General features: G+C 41.0%; 1 protein-coding gene across 2 annotated transcripts in view; it reads right to left on the reverse strand.

Moving 5' to 3' along the window:
- Positions 1–16,442, reverse strand: part of LOC142097538 (uncharacterized) — a 31,457-nt gene extending 15,015 nt beyond the window's left edge. The window contains exons 1-6 of one of the 2 annotated variants that reach the window (XM_075179445.1): positions 16,399–16,442; positions 6,235–7,271; positions 5,898–6,111; positions 5,312–5,457; positions 4,090–4,197; positions 2,275–2,451 (exon numbers count right to left, since the gene is read on the reverse strand). In XM_075179445.1, coding sequence (XP_075035546.1) covers positions 2,275–2,451; positions 4,090–4,197; positions 5,312–5,457; positions 5,898–6,111; positions 6,235–7,081 — 1,492 coding nt within the window. In that variant the 5' untranslated portion in view covers positions 7,082–7,271; positions 16,399–16,442. Of the gene's footprint in view, positions 1–2,274; positions 2,452–4,089; positions 4,198–5,311; positions 5,458–5,897; positions 6,112–6,234; positions 7,272–10,080; positions 10,156–16,398 lie in introns of those variants that run through there. The other variant, XM_075179446.1, reaches the window with a different exon arrangement.
- Positions 16,443–20,176: the final 3,734 nt, after the last annotated feature.

Here is a 20,176-nt window from a genome sequence, read left to right on the forward strand (position 1 = left end):
AGAGTAAAGTGTCAGAGCCCAAAGGAGAAATCGTCCCCGCAGAGGAGAGATGAGCTGCAGTTGAGAGTTACACAGCATGTGTCAGAACTGCACTGAGAAGAAGCTGCCTGCCTGTTAGCATCCATGTGAATGCCCCTGCAGAGAAGGGGTGAACTGCAGTGACGTATGGAGTACTGGAGTGTAAGAGACATGTGAACTATGTTATATTACATCTAGATAACATTTGGGGCAGCACAGTGGCTTAGTGGTTAGCACTTCTGCCTCACAGCACTGGGGTCATAAGTTCAATTCCCAACCATGTGGGTTTCCTCTCGGTGCTCTGGTTTCCTCCCACAATCTCAAAACATACTAGTAGGGTGTGTGTGTGTGTGTGCGTGTGCGTGTTTAGACTGTAAGCCCCAATGGGGCAGGGACTGATGTGAATGAGTTCTCTGTACAGCGCTGCAGAATTAGTGGCGCTATATAAATAAATGATGATGATGAAGAACTGTGCAGGAGGAGTAAGGAGAGATACTTGCAACCATATTCATATTGCTTAATAAGAACTGTGCTGGAGAGAGTAAGGAGCTGTATATATTTCTGTATTGCTGAAACCATTATAATTATTGTGCTAGAAGAGGAGGAGTGTAAATAAAGAGTTCAGTTTGTCATAGAGATGGTCTATCGCCCAAATTATTCTGCACTGCACCACAAAGTGACATTACCTGTGTCCTACTACTTACAAGAAACACCTGCATGTGCAGGGACCCCCTGGTCATTTACACCCATGCCCATCAGCTCGCCAGGGCTGAAGAAGGAGGTGCACTGTGTAACTTCGCACCTCACACTACACACAGCGATAGGGGGTGACATATTGGTATTACGTGTGCAGAAGAAAGCAATTTTATATCATTATTTCACAAGAACCCTTTTCAAGGGAGAGTGTCTGCTTGGGGATAACAGAAAGGATGAAATCTACCTTTACTTTATTCCTTGGCCAGGCCTGTTTTTCCACCCCTAGTCTACCAATACCTACCCCATAGTACCGCCAGGGCTGCAGAGAGAAAACTTGGGCTTGGATTTGCACATAGCCATACAAAAGCTTGTGTTGTGTGTGCAGCCTATGGACGCTAGGTTGCCAGGATTGCAATGTGTGCCGTGGAAAATTTGCCACTGCCAGACCCAGGTACGTAGTACCAGCCCCTCCCATCTTAGCAAAAATGATTACCGGAGCATGCTATCTATTACCTGACTTTGGGAGAATCTTTTCTTGTGCAGTCTGATAAAAATTATGGGTACACGTTTCTAGCCCTAAGAGACAGAACAGGCTGTGCAGCCTTTTTGTGGGTGAACCAATATTCCCCAGAATGCAGTTTGTGCTTCAGTGATGTCACTGGATCCTAGTGAACCGAGAGGCTATATTTACCATATTATTGGTTAAGCCCACAAAATGTCTGCCGCCACTGAGTGTAGGTAACAAGCGTACTTTAAAATGGAGACTACAAAATAGTATTCTAGAGAATCGTATCAGTTTGTACATAGAATTACCCAATTAGTTTCCTGTCAGGAACGCGTGTGTTACACCATAAGCTACTACCTTTAAAAACACATCCTGTTTAAATCATCATGAGAATAGCTTGTTTTCTTTTTATTTTGTGCGGATAAATACAGTAAATAATAGTGAAAAACAATAGATAGTTCTAGGGACATTAAACATTTTTGTGATGAGTCCTTGATGGCAGAATTAGTCAACATGTGCATTGCCAGTTTCTGTGGAACTACAAATCCCAACATGCACTGTGAGCTATTCTGAGATCAACGACGGAGAGCCACAGGCTCTCTAACCCTGCCGTGAAGTACAGAATATGACATTCAAGGCTAGATTTACTAAATGGCGGGTTTGAAGAAGTGGAGATGTTGCCTATAGCAACCATTCAGATTCTAGCTTTCATTTTGTAGAATGCACTAAATAAATGATCGCTAGAATCTGATTGGTTGCTATAGGCAACATCTCCACTTTTTCAAACTCGCCTTTTAGTAAATATACCAATCAGTGTACATATATATATATATATATATATATATATATATATATACCTGTTCACTATTGCACTATTGAGAAGCAAAGCATATAGGTAGCACCTCATCACCTGAAGTTTATATAGATATACATATACATTTTTTATTTTATTTTTCAATTAAGTCAATAATTATTGAATAGACAAACAAATGCCCTAGTTGAATGTACCATACATCCTCTCCCAAAAGAAGACATTTTTATTAAGTGTCTTTTACCTGGAGACAGTGTTGGGCTGGAGGTAGGTTGGGTGCAGGTTGACGTCACTGTAACGTTCTTGTTTCCCACAATTAAAACACTCCCCATTGTCACAAACTGCTGGATATCTATTCCAGTTGATGCATTCTGCCGGCCATGCAAAGTCAGCAATCGGGACTGGCAGGTAAGATTGACATCTATACACAAATAAATTAATTCATACAATTAACATGTTTATAAAAAAGAAAGCTAATGGCAATATTTCCTCAGATCTCTACCAGTACCGTACCATCCATTGTTGGGCCCCCGGGCAGCTCATTGGAATGGCTAGTTTTTATAATGCGGTAAATATTCTGTACTGCAACTACTAGATAAGATATAGCTTATTAGAATTATCAGCCAATCATGATTTTTAGCGTACACATAAATAAATATCAACAATGGGAAAGCCGGCCAACGTTTTTATAATGTCAGTGTATTGACAAGACGGTGTAGAGGTGGTAACTGGATAGTTTTAAAATACAAACACAACAAACCGGAAATCGGCGACTTTGCAGTAAAAATTGAAAGCAGCGATGGATTGTAAAGGCAAGTTTACCTTTACGATCCATTGCCGCTTTAAATTTTTACTGCAAAGTCACCGATTTCCGGCCACTTGCATATATCGCAAGATGATACATTTACCATCAGGAGTATCCAAACTCAGGAGATGGAAGCAGCTGTTAAATTCTTAAAAATTAGCAAAATCGATCACTTTCAAACATAAATAACACAAGCAGCCCAATTTCACCTACTTGCATAAAAACTGCTTCAGGATTTTAAAGTACTGTCTATTGTGGGCCCCTTCTGCCCAGGGGCCCTGGGGCAATGCCCCTGCTGCCACAGCCTAGATATGGTCCTGATCCCTGACCACCCTAATTTCCACCACAAAAAAAAACTTTAAAACATCTAAATCTATTATTATTTATGGGCAATTGTAAATGGATGTTTCCATTTGTGATATAATAACTATAGTATAATATTTACTGTGGTAGCATCCTGCTGACACTGTGATCTAGCTTTAAAATACAATAGATGTGTGCTTTCCACTCATGGAGGAACCAGTCCCTTGATTATACAGTGGGGGGGAGGGGAGGATTAAATACTGTTAAACTGAGTACACACCTGTGCAATCTACTTTAGATTTAATTTCTGTAACGATCATTTCACCAATGATTGAAAGTCCAGATCAACATGCCGATTCATGTGTACACGCCTACACAATTTACTTTCAGATCTGTGATCTTCATCTCTTATAACCATCTGCTGAAAAGATGGTACAGATATCTGCCTACACTGGTGGTCGTGAGTGCATACACACTTCCATATTTGCCCGACATCGTTCCATCGTTGATCGTGAATTTTATGAAGTTTTGACAACCAAATCAACAGATGCAATGTGCTTTGGTGCGATAAAACATGATTGTGGGAGTGTACACACTATTGCAATATCTGACGAAGCGATTGTTTATCGTGTGATCTGCACAATCATTGGTTAAGCATGTACCCGCCTTTAGAGTCTCTCCTCCCCAGTCTTGGAAATACACTTTGGGCTAGATCTACTAAGCTGCGGGTTTGAAAAAGTGGGGATGTTGCCTATAGCAACTAATCAGATTCTAGCTGTCATTTATTTAGTACCTTCTACAAAATGACAGCTAAAGTCTGATTGGTTGCTATAGGTAACATCCCCACTTTTTCAAACCCGCAGCTTAGTAAATATACCCCTTTGACCCTTTTATTAAATTGTCCCTGATTCAACTATCTCTTTATAAATTCCTTTTCAACTTAGCTCTCACCTGTGAAGAAGCTTGTAGATAGATCACACCTGCATAGAGATTGCAATGACTGAACCACAGCAGCCACAAGTTCAGAGAGGAGATCATCTCCTTGCCACAGAGAGCAGTCTGCAATGATAAAGGTGAAAACAATAGGAAAGCATGCAGGATATTCTGGTGATTTATATACTCGTACACTCCGTGTCAATATACACGTCTGCTTGCACAAGTTGGTGTTGCTGTGCATGTGTGGTTTGTGTGTTAATAGACAGTAATTATATTTTACATTATAACTTGGCACTGACAACTAGTTTCAGTTAGATATCAATTTGACGTGTGCTGGCAGAGAATGTGAATATATAGTGTGATAAAGCCAGTGATTTTCCGCAGGCCTCTAAGAGAGACCAACTCCCTAGACACCGGGTGACTTATTCAGCATCAGTCACCCTGTTCAAATGAAAAAGACAGGTTTAAATAATTTACACTCCTCCCACAGCCATAACGTGATGAACAAATGACACTCCCACCTTGCCTTTAAAAATGAGTTCTCTGCAGGTGTTCTGTTTGATTACTCTCACTGCAGACACACACTGTCTATTTGCTGTTAGCTGTGGAAAAAGATCCTCCTAAACCACTACAAAATATGTAAGTTAATTCACACTCTATACTATTATTATGTCCTCCAGCTGTTTATCTTTAAACTAGGTGCACTGTTATGCAAATATATAATTATGTTCAGCTGACAGGCTGCAAGGCGAAGCTGCAGACATAATTATATATTTACATAACAGTGCACCTAGTTTAAAGATAAACAGCTGGAGGACAAAATAATAGTATAGAGTGTGAATTAACTTACATATTTTGTAGTGGTTTAGGAGGATCCTTTTCCACAGCAAATAGACAGTGTGTGTCTGCAGTGAGATTAATCAAACAGAACACCTGCAGAGAATTCCTTTTTAAAGGCAAGGTGGGAGTGTCATCTGTCCATCACGTTAGGGCTGTGGGAGGAGTGTAAATTATTTAAACCCGTCTTTTTCATTTGAACAGGGTGACTGATGATGAATAAGTCACCCGGTGTCTAGGGAGTTGGTCTCTCTCTCTTTTTTTAGCACTGGGGTCATAAGAAAGTGCGTGTAACTTTGTGTCATCTGTTACTTTGCTATCCTGACAAGCAAAGGAAAAACCAAGCAAAAAGTTGTTTGTGTGTGCATCAGCAGAAGGGTGCACCTGCCACAATAATTACCTGTAGTTATCCTGAAACATAGTGTGACATTGCGGGCAGCCACTGGGGGGCACTCATTAACCTGCCCAGGAGTGCTTCCTGCCAGTATGAAAGACGCGGGTACATCCTCACCCTGACTGCAGAGGCTGGCAGAAATGTTTACATCCCTAAAAATAAATAAAAAAATTATATAGAAATTTGTTATAGGATATATATTATTAATATTATTATTACCATTTATTTATATAGCGCCACTAATTCCGCAGCGCTGTACAGAGAACTCACTCACATCAGTCCCTGCCCCATTGGAGCTTACAGTCTAAATTCCCTAACATACACACACACAGACACACACAGACTAGGGTCAATTTGTTAGCAGCCAATTAACCTACCAGTATGTTTTTGGAGTGTGGGAGGAAACCAGAGCACCCGGAGGAAACCCACGCAAACACGGGGAGAACATACAAACTCCACACAGATAAGGCCATGGTCGGGAATTGAACTCATGACCCCAATGCTGTAAGGCAGAAGTGCTAACCACTTAAGAGAGAGAGACACTGTCTATAAAAAATAAAACGTTAGTAGAGATAGATGTTTTCTCTCTCACCAATTATGCCAGTAAATAATATTGTTGCCCGTGGTCAGATCCTGAAGGGTGTGATATGCCATGTCCTCATAGTCACCATACACTAAGGCATTAACCAAACCGCTGGTAGTATACCGGTTCTTTTGTAAAACGTCACCTCCCTTCCCCATGTACAGTGCCACCGCACCTCCACCCTTGGTGTGTAGCCGAGCAGCCGCTGGCAGTGTCTGCTGGCCTGGATGGTAAGAAAACAAAGAAAAAGCACATTGCTCATAACACACACAGTCCGAAAAATAATACCACTTATTGTTTATATAATAAGCTATGGACAATTCATGTGCTGTCAAAATGTACTTACCTCTATTATCATGCTCCTCATTCACAAGTAAAAACAACCCACTGGCATCAGTTTGACCCCTAATCTCCGTAGAGTAATACACCTCTTGATCGATTCCACCAATAAATGCCAGGGTCAGGCCAGAGAGAAAAATAGATGGTGGTCCACGTATTTCTACATATAAATCTGCAGCGTAAGGAGAGGACACCTCGTTTATCACGACCGGGAAGATCTTACAGTGATTTTCGCTCCCCGGAGAGATTTGTGCCATGTGGAAGGTCCACTGGCCATCTATGTCCAAGCACCTCCCAATGGACTCATCGGAGGTGTGAAAACTGGCATCTTCTAAGAAGGCCTCCAACCCTGGCGTGAGGGACTTTAGAAGATCATCGGCTTGGTCGGTGCTCTTAGACTTGTGCACCAGGGCATCCACTAATCCATCACGGGTTACACTCATAAATTCTTTGTAGGGTCCCTTTCCAAAATAAAGAGCTATGGCATCAGGTCCATTCTGGATGGTGTTGGTTGGCAGGGTAATGGTGGGCTTAGGTTTAACATCAGAGGACCCAATTAAGAAGAACCCTTTCTTATCTGTTGAGTATCCTGTTAAGTTTAACACTTTGTAGGCTGTGTTTGATTTGCCATTATAGAAGACCAATGTATATCCATTGAGAGAGACGTTTTGTCCACTAGTATGACGAAGCTCAACAAACTCGGATGTATCTTGACCAGGGTTATCTGGGTTTACTTCACTTATCAGGAGTCGTCCTTCTAAATTTATCTCCTTGGGGTTCTTAATAAGGTTCTGGCACTTGACCACAAAAATCGTCCAAAGCAACACTATTAGTGAGGACTTTGAAGACACCATACTGCTACCTGTGTCTGGGACTTACCAAACCCTCACACTTTCTTTGATAAATGTAGGAAGAGGGTTTTGAATAGGAGGTTAGTATCATCCAATGGAATGGTGAAACATGGGGATATAAAATGCAGGATCACAGTGTTCCGGAGAAGGTATATCTTCTTGAAGCAGCGGTGTATTTTGACTTATCACAGATCTGGAAAAGAAATACCCTTTTAATCTACAAGTTTTCACATTTTCAAATGTCATCATTTATGAAGCAAGATGGGTATAGACTTAAGAAAAGCACTAAAACAATACTTATTTTCAAAATATTATATATTAAACAGAAGTATATATTCAAATATTATATGTTCTTCTTAAATAAAAAAGGTAATCCTTGTGTTTATATAGTGTCCATTTAAGGACATCATCGAATGTCATAGTCAAATGATGATCATCATCCTCATCGTGTTTCTTTGCGCCAGATCTCCAGCAACCACAAGAGTTGTGTCTAAGGATGCATTTGTGTCAAGCCCTTAGTTTGGTCATCTTATGCTTGTCTGACGCTGTTTCCACCTCTCAAAGTGTAAGGAGAAGCAATTGTACAATACGCAAAAACCTCAATACTTTTAGTGCACATGTGCTGTACAGAATTGCCTTTGTTATAGCAAACGATTGGTGTGCACCTAATTCTAAATGGGGCAGATAGTAATCTATGTAGAATATCAACCTCTGTAGACTGTAGATTTTTGCAGGTTTCCACCTTACGTGGCTTTTTGTGATTGTAGTGGGTACACAGAAATCTCTTTATCCAAGTAATATTACCTGGGAATTTTCCATTTTGCATCCCTTTTGCATTTGTGCAATACACACAAATACTACCAGTCAAGTTGTCTATTTACAGATAGACAAACTCATCTTTAGAATTCCTTAAAGCATCCCTATTGCATGTGACCTACCGCCCTTAGCAATTTGACCACCCTGGGTTCAGGACTTTGTCATTTCTATACAAATCGGAGCCTCTCAATCACTGTTAAGGAATGTGGTCATTGCTACTTTATATTTTTTTGCGTGTTACATTTATGCTATAGATTATATAATGTGGTGGTTTTGATTTAATAAAAGGGGTTAAATTGGTGTGCAGCAAGAAGACAGCAGCACATATTAGCAATTTACTTATTTATCCATACATTAAGCTACAAGTATGGGTAAATACTTACAGTAAATTGCTAATATTATTGCTGTTGTTTTCTTGCTGAGCACGATTGTAGGACTCGGATTGGTGTTTGTTAAAACAACAATCCCACATAGAAGATTTTTTTTCCCTTAAATTATTAGTGCCTTTTAAAAACACATCTGTTTTAGCAAACCTCCTGCAAATCATTATCTCCTTTTCAAAAGCTCTCTGGTTGGCAAACAAAAATGACTGCCGCACACAGACACAGTTAGGGCTAGATTTACTAAGAATCGTGTTTGGTGGCAGTTTGAAACCACCACCCATCGCCGGCGGTTTAGTGGTTCAAACCGTCGCATTTACTATAGGGCGGCTTGAGGCTTTGGATGAAACCGCCATCAAAACCGCCATCTAAAAGACAGGACAGGACAGTTTTAATACCTGCTTCAGAATGGCTTGATAGCTTAAATATGCTGTTTGAACTATTTTGCCATTCTGAACATTAGAGAAAGCACCATTGACATTTAAATTATGTTGGCAATCATTATTTATTGATTAAGGGGCAAAATGAATTAAATATTAACTTATGAGGGAATAAAAAAAAATTCATTATATTAAGGGGATACATTTATTTAATTATTATATTATTTGGACAATATGTCATGACAAATTGTGCAACATAAATAATTATATCCACCATTCACAATCAGTTAATAATATTATATATTCACATTTTCTACATAATATAATGCTATAACAGTGTCCCTTTAATAAAAAAAATATATACTTTCTCTCATAAATTAATATTACATTTATTTTGTCCCTTTATCAATAAATAATAATTTTCCAAATGATTAAAATATCAATGGTGCTTTCTCTTATGTTCTGAATTGCAAAATAGCTCAAACAGCAGCTGTTTGAGCAATACCGCCTATTGCAATCACCTCTTTCATTTTGGCCGTTTGGATGGCTGTTTTGCGGCGATTTTGAAAACCCCAGCTTAGTAAATCCAGCTGTTTGTATGTTCATCATTGTTAAAATCAGGATGGCGGTTTGTAAAGTGGTGGTTTTGAAAAATGTCATTTCTGGCCGTTTTGACGGCGGTTTGGGCTTTAGTAAATCTAGCCGAAAAGCGGCGGTTTGAGTAAACCGCCCGTTAGTAAATCTAGCCCTATGTCTGCTACTCAGACACAGGCTCACAGCTCTCAGCATGTCATGTGATGGCAGAAGGGGGGGGGGTATGGCTCAGTCAGAGCTCAGAGGGGCTTTCAGAAGTCTCCCTGCTTACTACATTGTTTGCCATGTGACCGCCACACCTGTTTTTATTCATGCGATTGCTGCTTTAATTATTTACAGTATAGTAATGCTGCTGAGATTTACCATCTCACAGTAGCACAGTAGACAATTATTTGTATACATTTTCTTAACACTGCAACGTAGGGCAGTTAGTTTATCTAAGGCAGACAACCCACGGCTCTCCAGGTGTTGTGAAACTACAAGTCCCAGCATGCTTTGCCAGTAGATAACCAGCAGATAGGTGGCAAGGCATGCTGGGATTTGTAGTTTCACAAACACCTGGAGAGCCGGTGGTTGCCTATCCCTGATCTAAGGTAAGTGTTGTATCCCAGCATGCATTGTATAGACAGACAGAAATAGATACTTCTTGCCTTTGCCAAACTATCACCTAGTTATAGAGGCAGAGATTTTCATATAACAAAGGCGTATATAGTGTCCAAGCAACTGCTCTTGTATTCCTGTCCTGATGCTGGAAAATAGAAAACATCACAGAAGTATGACAGAGGGAAAGATGAAAAAATATCAAGAAAGAAAGTTGCATTTTCATACTAACCATTTACAGATCCTCCCAGACTGAGATGTCTCTCAGAAGCAACAGAAACAGTTATGTACTGTGTCTCTGTCTCTGCCACAAGACCACAGTTGCAACTCTGCAATTTTGATGACTCAATGGAAATGACTCACAGGATATTTACTAATTATCACAATGTTTGCAACAAAATATCACTTTCCACAAATAGAAAAACACCTCACTGCAGCCTAAATAAATCAAACTGAGGTATCAATGGAAACATTAAGTAATAAATTATATTGCAAAAATATTAAAAGGACAGTACGATTTATATGAATAGCTGATGATGATGATGAATTGTCCTAATTCTCTAATCTGCCTAACAACGATTTTCTTTCAAATGCATTCATTTTTATATGTTTTGCTGGTTCTGGTTGATTTAAAAGAAAAAGATCTGATTTACCAATTATGTTCTAATAATTTCAGAGCTTTTCCCGTTCATTTCAATGGGCACTAAATTCAATGAGGTTTCCAGCTACCTGTAGAATCCCTATGGAAGGGTTCACGCTATTGAAGACATTGCAAATGGTATTGAAGGGAAAGTATGCATGTTCGCAGATGACACAAAGTTATGCAGCAGGGTGGACACACCATGAGGGGTAAAACAAATGATTGATGATCTATGTAGACTAGAGGAATGGCCAAGAGAGTGACAACTACAGTTTAATGCCAAAAAATGCAAAATCATGCACTTGAGTCTAAAAAACCCAAAGTCTAAATATAGTATTGATGGCATAATAATGGAAACTACTGAGGAGGAAAGGGATCTAGGAGTCACTATATCAGATGACTTAAAGACAGGAAAGCAATGTAACAAAGCAATGAGGAAGGCAGGTCAGATGCTTGGTGGTATAGGGTGAGGAATCAGTAGCAGAAAGAAAGAAGTAATCATGACACTGTATAGGTCATTGTACAACCTCATGACTAGAATACTGTGTTCAGTTCTGGAGGCCATATCTCCAGAAGGATATAAATACATTAGAGACTGTACAAAGAAGGAGAACTAAAATGGTGCATGGCCTACAGCACAAAACGTACCTGAAAAAAAGTAAAAGGTCTTAATATGTAGAGTTTGGAGCAGAGAAGGGAAAGGGGGGATATGGTAGGAACTTTCAAATATATCAAGGGTTTGAACAAGGTAAAGGAGGGAAACTTTCTTCTAAAGAAGAGAAGTATTAGAACACGAGGACATGCACTGACACTGGGGGGAAGAGGAGTATTAGAACACGAGGACATGCACTGACACTGGGGGGAAGAGAAGTATTAGAACACGAGGACATGCACTGACACTGGGAGGAAGAGAAGTATTAGAACACGAGGACATGCACTGACACTGGGGGGAAGAGAAGTATTAGAACACAAGGACATGCACTGACACTGGGGGGAAGAGAAGTATTAGAACACGAGGACATGCACTGACACTGGGGGGTAGAGAAGTATAAGAACACGAGGACATGTACTGACACTGGGGGGAAGAGAAGTATTAGAACACGAGGACATGCACTGACACTGGGGGGAAGAGAAGTATTAGAACACGAGGACATGTACTGACACTGGGGGGTAGAGAAGTATAAGAACACGAGGACATGTACTGACACTGGGGGGAAGAGAAGTATTAGAACACGAGGACATGCACTGACACTGGGGGGTAGAGAAGTATAAGAACACGAGGACATGTACTGACACTGGGGGGAAGAGAAGTATTAGAACACGAGGACATGCACTGACACTGGGGGGAAGAGAAGTATTAGAACACGAGGACATGCACTGACACTGGGGGGAAGAGAAGTATTAGAACACGAGGACATGCACTGACACTGGGGGGTAGAGAAGTATAAGAACACGAGGACATGTACTGACACTGGGGGGAAGAGAAGTATTAGAACACGAGGACATGCACTGACACTGGGGGGAAGAGAAGTATTAGAACACGAGGACATGTACTGACACTGGGGGGTAGAGAAGTATAAGAACACGAGGACATGTACTGACACTGGGGGGAAGAGAAGTATTAGAACACGAGGACATGCACTGACACTGGGGGGAAGAGAAGTATTAGAACACGAGGACATGTACTGACACTGGGGGGAAGAGAAGTATTAGAACACGAGGACATGTACTGACACTGGGGGGAAGAGAAGTATTAGAACACAAGGACATGCACTGACACTGGGGGGAAGAGAAGTATTAGAACACGAGGACATGTACTGACACTGGGGGGAAGAGAAGTATTAGAACACAAGGACATGCACTGACACTGGGGGGAAGAGAAGTATTAGAACACGAGGACATGCACTGACACTGGAGGGAAGAGAAGTATTAGAACACGAGGACATGCACTGACACTGGGGGGAAGAGAAGTATTAGAACACGAGGACATGTACTGACACTGGGGGGAAGAGAAGTATTAGAACACAAGGACATGCACTGACACTGGGGGGAAGAGAAGTATTAGAACACGAGGACATGCACTTACGCTGGGGTGAAGAGAAGTATTAGAACACGAAGACATGCACTGACACTGGGGGGAAGAGAAGTATTAGAACACGAGGACATGCACTGACACTGGGGGGAAGAGAAGTATTAAAACACGAGGACATATACTGACACTGGGGGGAAGAGAAGTATTAGAACACAAGGACATGCACTGACACTGGGGTGAAGAGAAGTATTAGAACACGAGGACATGCACTGACACTGGGGGGTAGAGAAGTATAAGAACACGAGGACATGTACTGACACTGGGGGGAAGAGAAGTATTAGAACACGAGGACATGCACTGACACTGGGGGGAAGAGAAGTATTAGAACACGAGGACATGTACTGACACTGGGGGGTAGAGAAGTATAAGAACACGAGGACATGTACTGACACTGGGGGGAAGAGAAGTATTAGAACACGAGGACATGCACTGACACTGGGGGGAAGAGAAGTATTAGAACACGAGGACATGTACTGACACTGGGGGGAAGAGAAGTATTAGAACACGAGGACATGTACTGACACTGGGGGGAAGAGAAGTATTAGAACACAAGGACATGCACTGACACTGGGGGGAAGAGAAGTATTAGAACACGAGGACATGTACTGACACTGGGGGGAAGAGAAGTATTAGAACACAAGGACATGCACTGACACTGGGGGGAAGAGAAGTATTAGAACACGAGGACATGCACTGACACTGGAGGGAAGAGAAGTATTAGAACACGAGGACATGCACTGACACTGGGGGGAAGAGAAGTATTAGAACACGAGGACATGTACTGACACTGGGGGGAAGAGAAGTATTAGAACACAAGGACATGCACTGACACTGGGGGGAAGAGAAGTATTAGAACACGAGGACATGCACTTACGCTGGGGTGAAGAGAAGTATTAGAACACGAAGACATGCACTGACACTGGGGGGAAGAGAAGTATTAGAACACGAGGACATGCACTGACACTGGGGGGAAGAGAAGTATTAAAACACGAGGACATATACTGACACTGGGGGGAAGAGAAGTATTAGAACACAAGGACATGCACTGACGCTGGGGTGAAGAGAAGTATTAGAACACGAGGACATGCACTGACACTGGGGGGAAGAGAAGTATTAGAACACGAGGACATGCACTGACACTGGGGGGAAGAGAAGTATTAGAACACGAGGACATGCACTGACACTGGGGGGAAGTAGGTTCAGAGGAAATGTGAGGAAAAATTACTTCACAGAAAGGGTAGTAGATAAGTGGAATAGCCTCCCATCCGAGGTGGTAGAGGCTAATACAGTAGAGGAAATTAAACCTGCTTGGGATAGACATAAGAATATCCTTACAAATAATTAATAATAGGGTTGAGGTTACCATAGGTTAAAAAATGGGCATACTGCATGGGCCAAGCGGTTCTTATCTGCCGTCAAATTCTATGTTTCTAATGTCATGCATTCAGTGTTTATAATGTCCCTCTAGCGCCCCCACACTGAGTCCTGGTGCTCAGTGTGGGTGCGCTGCTCCTCCCTCCCTGTGATAGGCTGTGAGTGTGTCTCTGGGTTATGATGTCGCTGAGGTATGGGGCACAAAGGCTCTTATGCCTCACGGATTGCATTAGCTCCTAGTGAACTGATAGGCTGCCTTTTCAAGAATACGAGTTCAGCTCATATTGTGTGTAGGTGACAAGATGGAAATGGTCTATGATACACATGATTGGGACCATTTATCAGATCCCAGAGTCTGAATATTCTTACTACTCCTGCGGCCCATGCTCTATTGACCAGAGCCTGAAAATCCATGAACTGCGTGCAATGTTCCAACTTTTGGTCATTGAGCAGATAGATAAGATTGTAGCAAGGGCTTTAAATAAATCAGAAGAAGTGGAGACACAGTATCCTATATATCCCATATGTGGGTTCATTGATAAGGGATAGAGCGAGATTCTCTATTTAATAATGGACACTAGTATATAAACTGGCTGCTCTGCAATACGTACAGACACGTAACAAGAGTTGCAATCATTGACAATCTGAATTAATACAAGTCACACAGCCTGTGTATTTATATGATATAGATTAGAATAGATAGATAGGCAGACAGACAGATTTGAATTTAATATAAGATAGACAGACATTTAGATAGATAGATAGATAGATAGATAGATAGATAGATAGAGATAGGTAGATAGATAGATAGATAGATAGATAGATAGATAGATAGATAGATAGATAGATAGATATGACAGACAGAATAGATAGATAGATAGATAGATAGATAGATAGATAGATAGATAGATAGATAGATAGTTCAGACAGAATAGATATATATGAGAGATATACAGACAGACAGATTTGAATTTAATATAAGATAGACAGATAGATAGATAGATAGATAGATAGATTAGATAGATATGACAGACAGAATAGATAGATAGATAGATATGACAGACAGAATAGATAGATTGATAGATAGATATGACAGACAGAATAGATAGATAGATAGATAGATAGATAGATAGATAGATAGATAGATAGATAGATCAGACAGAATAGATATATATGAGAGATATACAGACAGACAGATTTGAATTTAATATAAGATAGACAGACAGATAGATAGATTAGATAGATATGACAGACAGAATAGATAGATAGATAGATAGATAGATAGATAGATAGATAGATAGATTAGATAGATATGACAGACAGAATAGATAGATAGATGCATAGATAGATAGATAGATAGATAGATATGACAGATATAATAGATAGGTATACATGAGATGCGATAGATAGATAGATAGATAGATAGATAGATAGATAGATAGATAGATAGATAAGATAGATATGACAGACAGAATAGATAGATAGATGCATAGATAGATAGATAGATAGATAGATAGATAGATAGATAGATAGATAATGACAGACAGAATAGATAGATAGATAGATAGATAGATAGATAGATATGACAGATATAATAGATAGGTATACATGAGATGCGATAGATAGATAGATAGATAGATAGATAGATAGATAGATAGATAGATAGATAAGATAGATATGACAGACAGAATAGATAGATAGATGCATAGATAGACAGATAGATAGATAGATAGATAGATAGATAGATAGATAGATAGATATGACAGACAGAATAGATAGATAGATAGATAGATAGATAGATAGATAGATAGATATGACAGATATAATAGATAGGTATACATGAGATGCGATAGACATAGATAGATAGATAGATAGATAGATAGATAGATAGATAGATAGATAGAGATATGAGATAGTATGTTCTCCTCGAATTTGCGTGGGATTCCCCCCCAAAAAACATAATACATAATGGTAGGTTAATTGTCTTCTTGTGAAATTAACCCTAGTCTGTGTTTGTGGGGTAGAGAATACAGATTGGATACTCCAGTAGGGTATAAACTGTTGTAAATTATTATATTTTCTCTATTAAACGCTGCCTTACAGATAAGTGCTATATAAATGAAGGAAAATAGATCAAATCAACAAACATGAGATATTATAGATAGATGGATCCTTTATACATTTGAGGAGTGAATTTGGAGACATAATTAGCCTATTGTCACAGCGGTATTTCAGACTTAGATGCCATAGTTTAGTTTCAGCAATACTACATAGAAAACTGACTGACTTGCATTGAAAGTTTTGTCCAAACAAAAGCGATGGATGATAACGTTTTCTTGTGAGTTGAGAAGAGTTCAGTTTCTAACACGCTGACCTATCACTGTTAAACAAGCATCTCTAACACCCCACTACCAGTACAGCATTATAGGCCCTCTGAAACTTACTTAGCATCCTGTCTCCTCCACCGCATGTCTGACCTAAATTCTTCTGACTGCCACTACCCAGCTTCCTCTTCTCCTCCCCTCTCATTCCCAGAAACCCAGGATATAAAAAAAAAAGTGTGTGTTACTTTTCTCTGAAATCCGAAACCTTTAATGTACACGTTGCTATAAAGCACAGTGATCTGTTTTAGGATCCTTCCCCACTGAAGGGATTAGGGATGGGGGTAGAGAGAGAGCCTAATCACTACCAGATGTTGGTCACTGCAGATGGGAGAGTGGTTAACTCTTTCCCTCTCACACATGCTGACCGCTAGTTTGGGAAGTAAAATATCTGAGGTAAAAGTAGTCGCTATTGATATTCCAAACATACCAGAGTGTAAAACACGGTATTATTGCAAATAAAAAATAGCAAATTGATTTAAACATGATGGGGTTGATGAAGAGAGGGTCGTACGCCAGTTTGAGTAGCGTATCGTGCATGGAATGGTGCGTTCCCAGAAAGTGGGTGCACATATCTACTCCTATGCAGTCTTAGATTTTGGCACTTACGCCCCTCTGCGCCTGGACGGGGGGAGGGAAGGGGACTGCAAAAGTAGGCCGAGTACACTAAAGGCGTATTCGCACAGATGCGGCTCATGCAGACCTGCAGAAACATGTAGATACGCCTGTCAGGAGGCTTCTCTAACTATGCAAAAATGAATTATGGGCTTCAGAGGACATAGGCAAAAAAGGGCCTTAAGATGGCAACACACATACACATCATAATTGCTTACTCTCCCTGAATGTCCAGGAGACTCCCACATTTCTGGGAGTCCTCCCGGTTCCCGGGTAGTAGTGATACTTAAGTGGTGAGGGCGGGGTTTATGACGCAATTCACGCGTCATCGTGGCCCCACCCCTGGCTGTAATAGGCTAGCAATGGTGAAGACTGGTTAGGGGGCGGGTTCCACCGAGCCCCACCCTGACACACCCACTTCCCCTGGAGGCCAAGTATCACACACACACACACACACACTCACACACACACACTCACACAGATTTGGTTGTCCAGTTTGATCATCCTTTTACAAAATTGGCCAACATTTGTACCGTGAGTGGCACCTTCATTTCAAATCACAATTAGTTTAGATAGTCTTGTCAATCAATGACTTCAGTCATTTTGTATGTGAGGCCCCGAAAGTGGAGTGGAGACCACGTACCCCCCAAAATGACGTGATACGCCTCTACCCGCCCCCTTTATCTCCCAGAGGGGAGGAAAAAAAGTTGCTAAGTGTGCTGTAACTGTGAATCATACAACTAGACTGGCTTATAAATACCGTATTTCCCCATGTATAAGACGCACCTTTTTCCCCAAAATTTTGGGTCTAAAAACTGGGTGCGTCTTATACAGGGGTAGTAGCACTTACCCCATCAGATGATTCCTCTGTCCGGTAAAGTCTTTTTTCTACTGTCCGTCTGATCCTGATGCTGGAAAGTCGCTTAAGGTCCTTTTTGCGATGACCGGATGTGGCGCGTGAACCGCATGTGGAACGCACACTTCCGGTTTCTGCATTTGGTGTTTTTCCAATCAGGACCTTGCAAAGGTCCTGAAAGGACATCCGGACATCGCGTAGAGGACGGTAAGCGGCTTTCCAGCATCTTGATCAGACAGAGAGAAGACAGAAGACTTTACCAGACAGAGGAATCATCTGACAGGGTAAGTCAGAATCCACTATAGCGTTGTCTCTCCTCTGTATAAGCTGCACAAATACTCTGAAAAAGTTGAGGATAATGTTTAACCTCAATTTTTTCACATGATTTATATAGGTGCGTCTTATACAGTGGAGCGTCATATACATGGGGAAATACGGTAAGTTGTCTCATAAAATATGTGCTAAAGACCAGGTATAATTATAACAACACTAACTACATTTCTCTAATTGTACAGGTATCAATGACTGTAAGCCAAGAGCTACAACAAGCCAATTCCTGGATCAGTCATGGAGAGACGCTGTTAAGCGTGGTGGAATCATCATCATCATCATCATCAGCTATGAAATATACCGCACTATTTGTCACGATGGTCCTGAATCATGGACCTCAAAAGGGGCTGAGCTTCTGCAGAAATGGTTGGACTTTCACCTAAAAGTGGGCGTTTTTTGGAAGGATGTGGGTGGGGTTTAGACATATGGGGGGTGGGACTTATTTTGTCCCGATTCTCCCATACCTCCCAATCAGCCTGATTTAGGTGGGACAGTCTCGATTTGAGAGCTGTGTCCCGCAATCCCAATCGGGACAGCTTTGTCTTGATTGGTGGTAAAATTGTTAAATATTCTGTTCACTGCGGCAATGAAGGTGTTTGGTGGGGAGGGGAGAACGGGACATCCTAACGATTAAAAAGTGCTAGTCGTGTCCCTGGGGGTGTGGCCACATGCCCATTATGTTGTGACCACGCCCCCCACTTTAATGTGGACACTCCCCCAACGTGGTGTGTTCATTCCACTGACCCAATGCTACATACCCAAGTTTGTTCTTCATGTCTCCATGTTGGGGGGTATGAATCACTATTATGTCATTTAATATCATGGGTGCCAGTTTGTTTGTTAACTCATGTCTTTGCTTAAGGGAATCTTCTATTGCAGTCAATACATTTTTGCTTTACGGTTTCTGCTAGGATTGCAGGTCATCATCCTAAGGGCCAGCCCATGGAGAAAGGTTTTTGGGGTAGTGTGACAGCTGAATTATTTCTGGATTATTTTAGTTAAATGTTGGTATTAGTTTTCCATTATATAATTGCATTGCTTTAGCATTTTCACTTATTTGGGGTTCCACTTTGTTACTGATATTTTACTTATATAAGTGCATTCTATTAAATGGTCATCTTAATGAAGCAGATTGTTCCTCTGCAAACGTTTCTTGAGATCCTCTCCTTGGTGAATACGAGCCTAGCTGTTTGTGTTCTCCGTCCGTTTAAAAAAAAAAGTAAATTGCGCTCCCTTTGCGTTCTTTAATGAATCAGGCCCCACATGTATATTGTATCTTGGATTTATGTATTTATTATTATTTATTTATATAGCGGCACCATATTGCACAGGACCTTCCAGAAATGAGCCATTCATATCATTCCCTGCCCCATTGTAGCTTGTAGTCTAAGTTTACTATCATATAAGCACACACAGACACAGATAGACACACACAGACACAGATAGACACACACAGACACACACAGACACAGATAGACACACACAGACACACACAGACACAGATAGATAGACACACACACACACAGATAGACACACACAGACACAGATAGACACAGACAGACACAGACAGACACACAGACACACACAGACACAGATAGACACACACAGACACAGACAGACACACACAGACACAGACAGACACACACAGACACAGACACACACAGAAACAGACACAGACACAGATAGACACACACAGATACAGATAGACACACACAGATACAGATAGACACACACAGACACACACAGACACAGACACAGATAGACACAGATAGACACACACACACACACACACACAGACACAGACACAGATAGACACACACAGACACAGATAGACACACACAGACACACACAGACACACACAGACACACACAAACACTGATAGACACACACAGACACAGATAGACACACACAGACACAGATAGATAGACACACACAGACAGACAGACACACACACACACACACACAGATAGACACACACACACACACACAGATAGACACACACAGACACAGACAGACAGACACACACACAGACACAGACAG

This window comes from Mixophyes fleayi, chromosome 7 (genome assembly GCF_038048845.1).
Source record: "Mixophyes fleayi isolate aMixFle1 chromosome 7, aMixFle1.hap1, whole genome shotgun sequence".
Taxonomy (NCBI): domain Eukaryota; kingdom Metazoa; phylum Chordata; class Amphibia; order Anura; family Limnodynastidae; genus Mixophyes; species Mixophyes fleayi.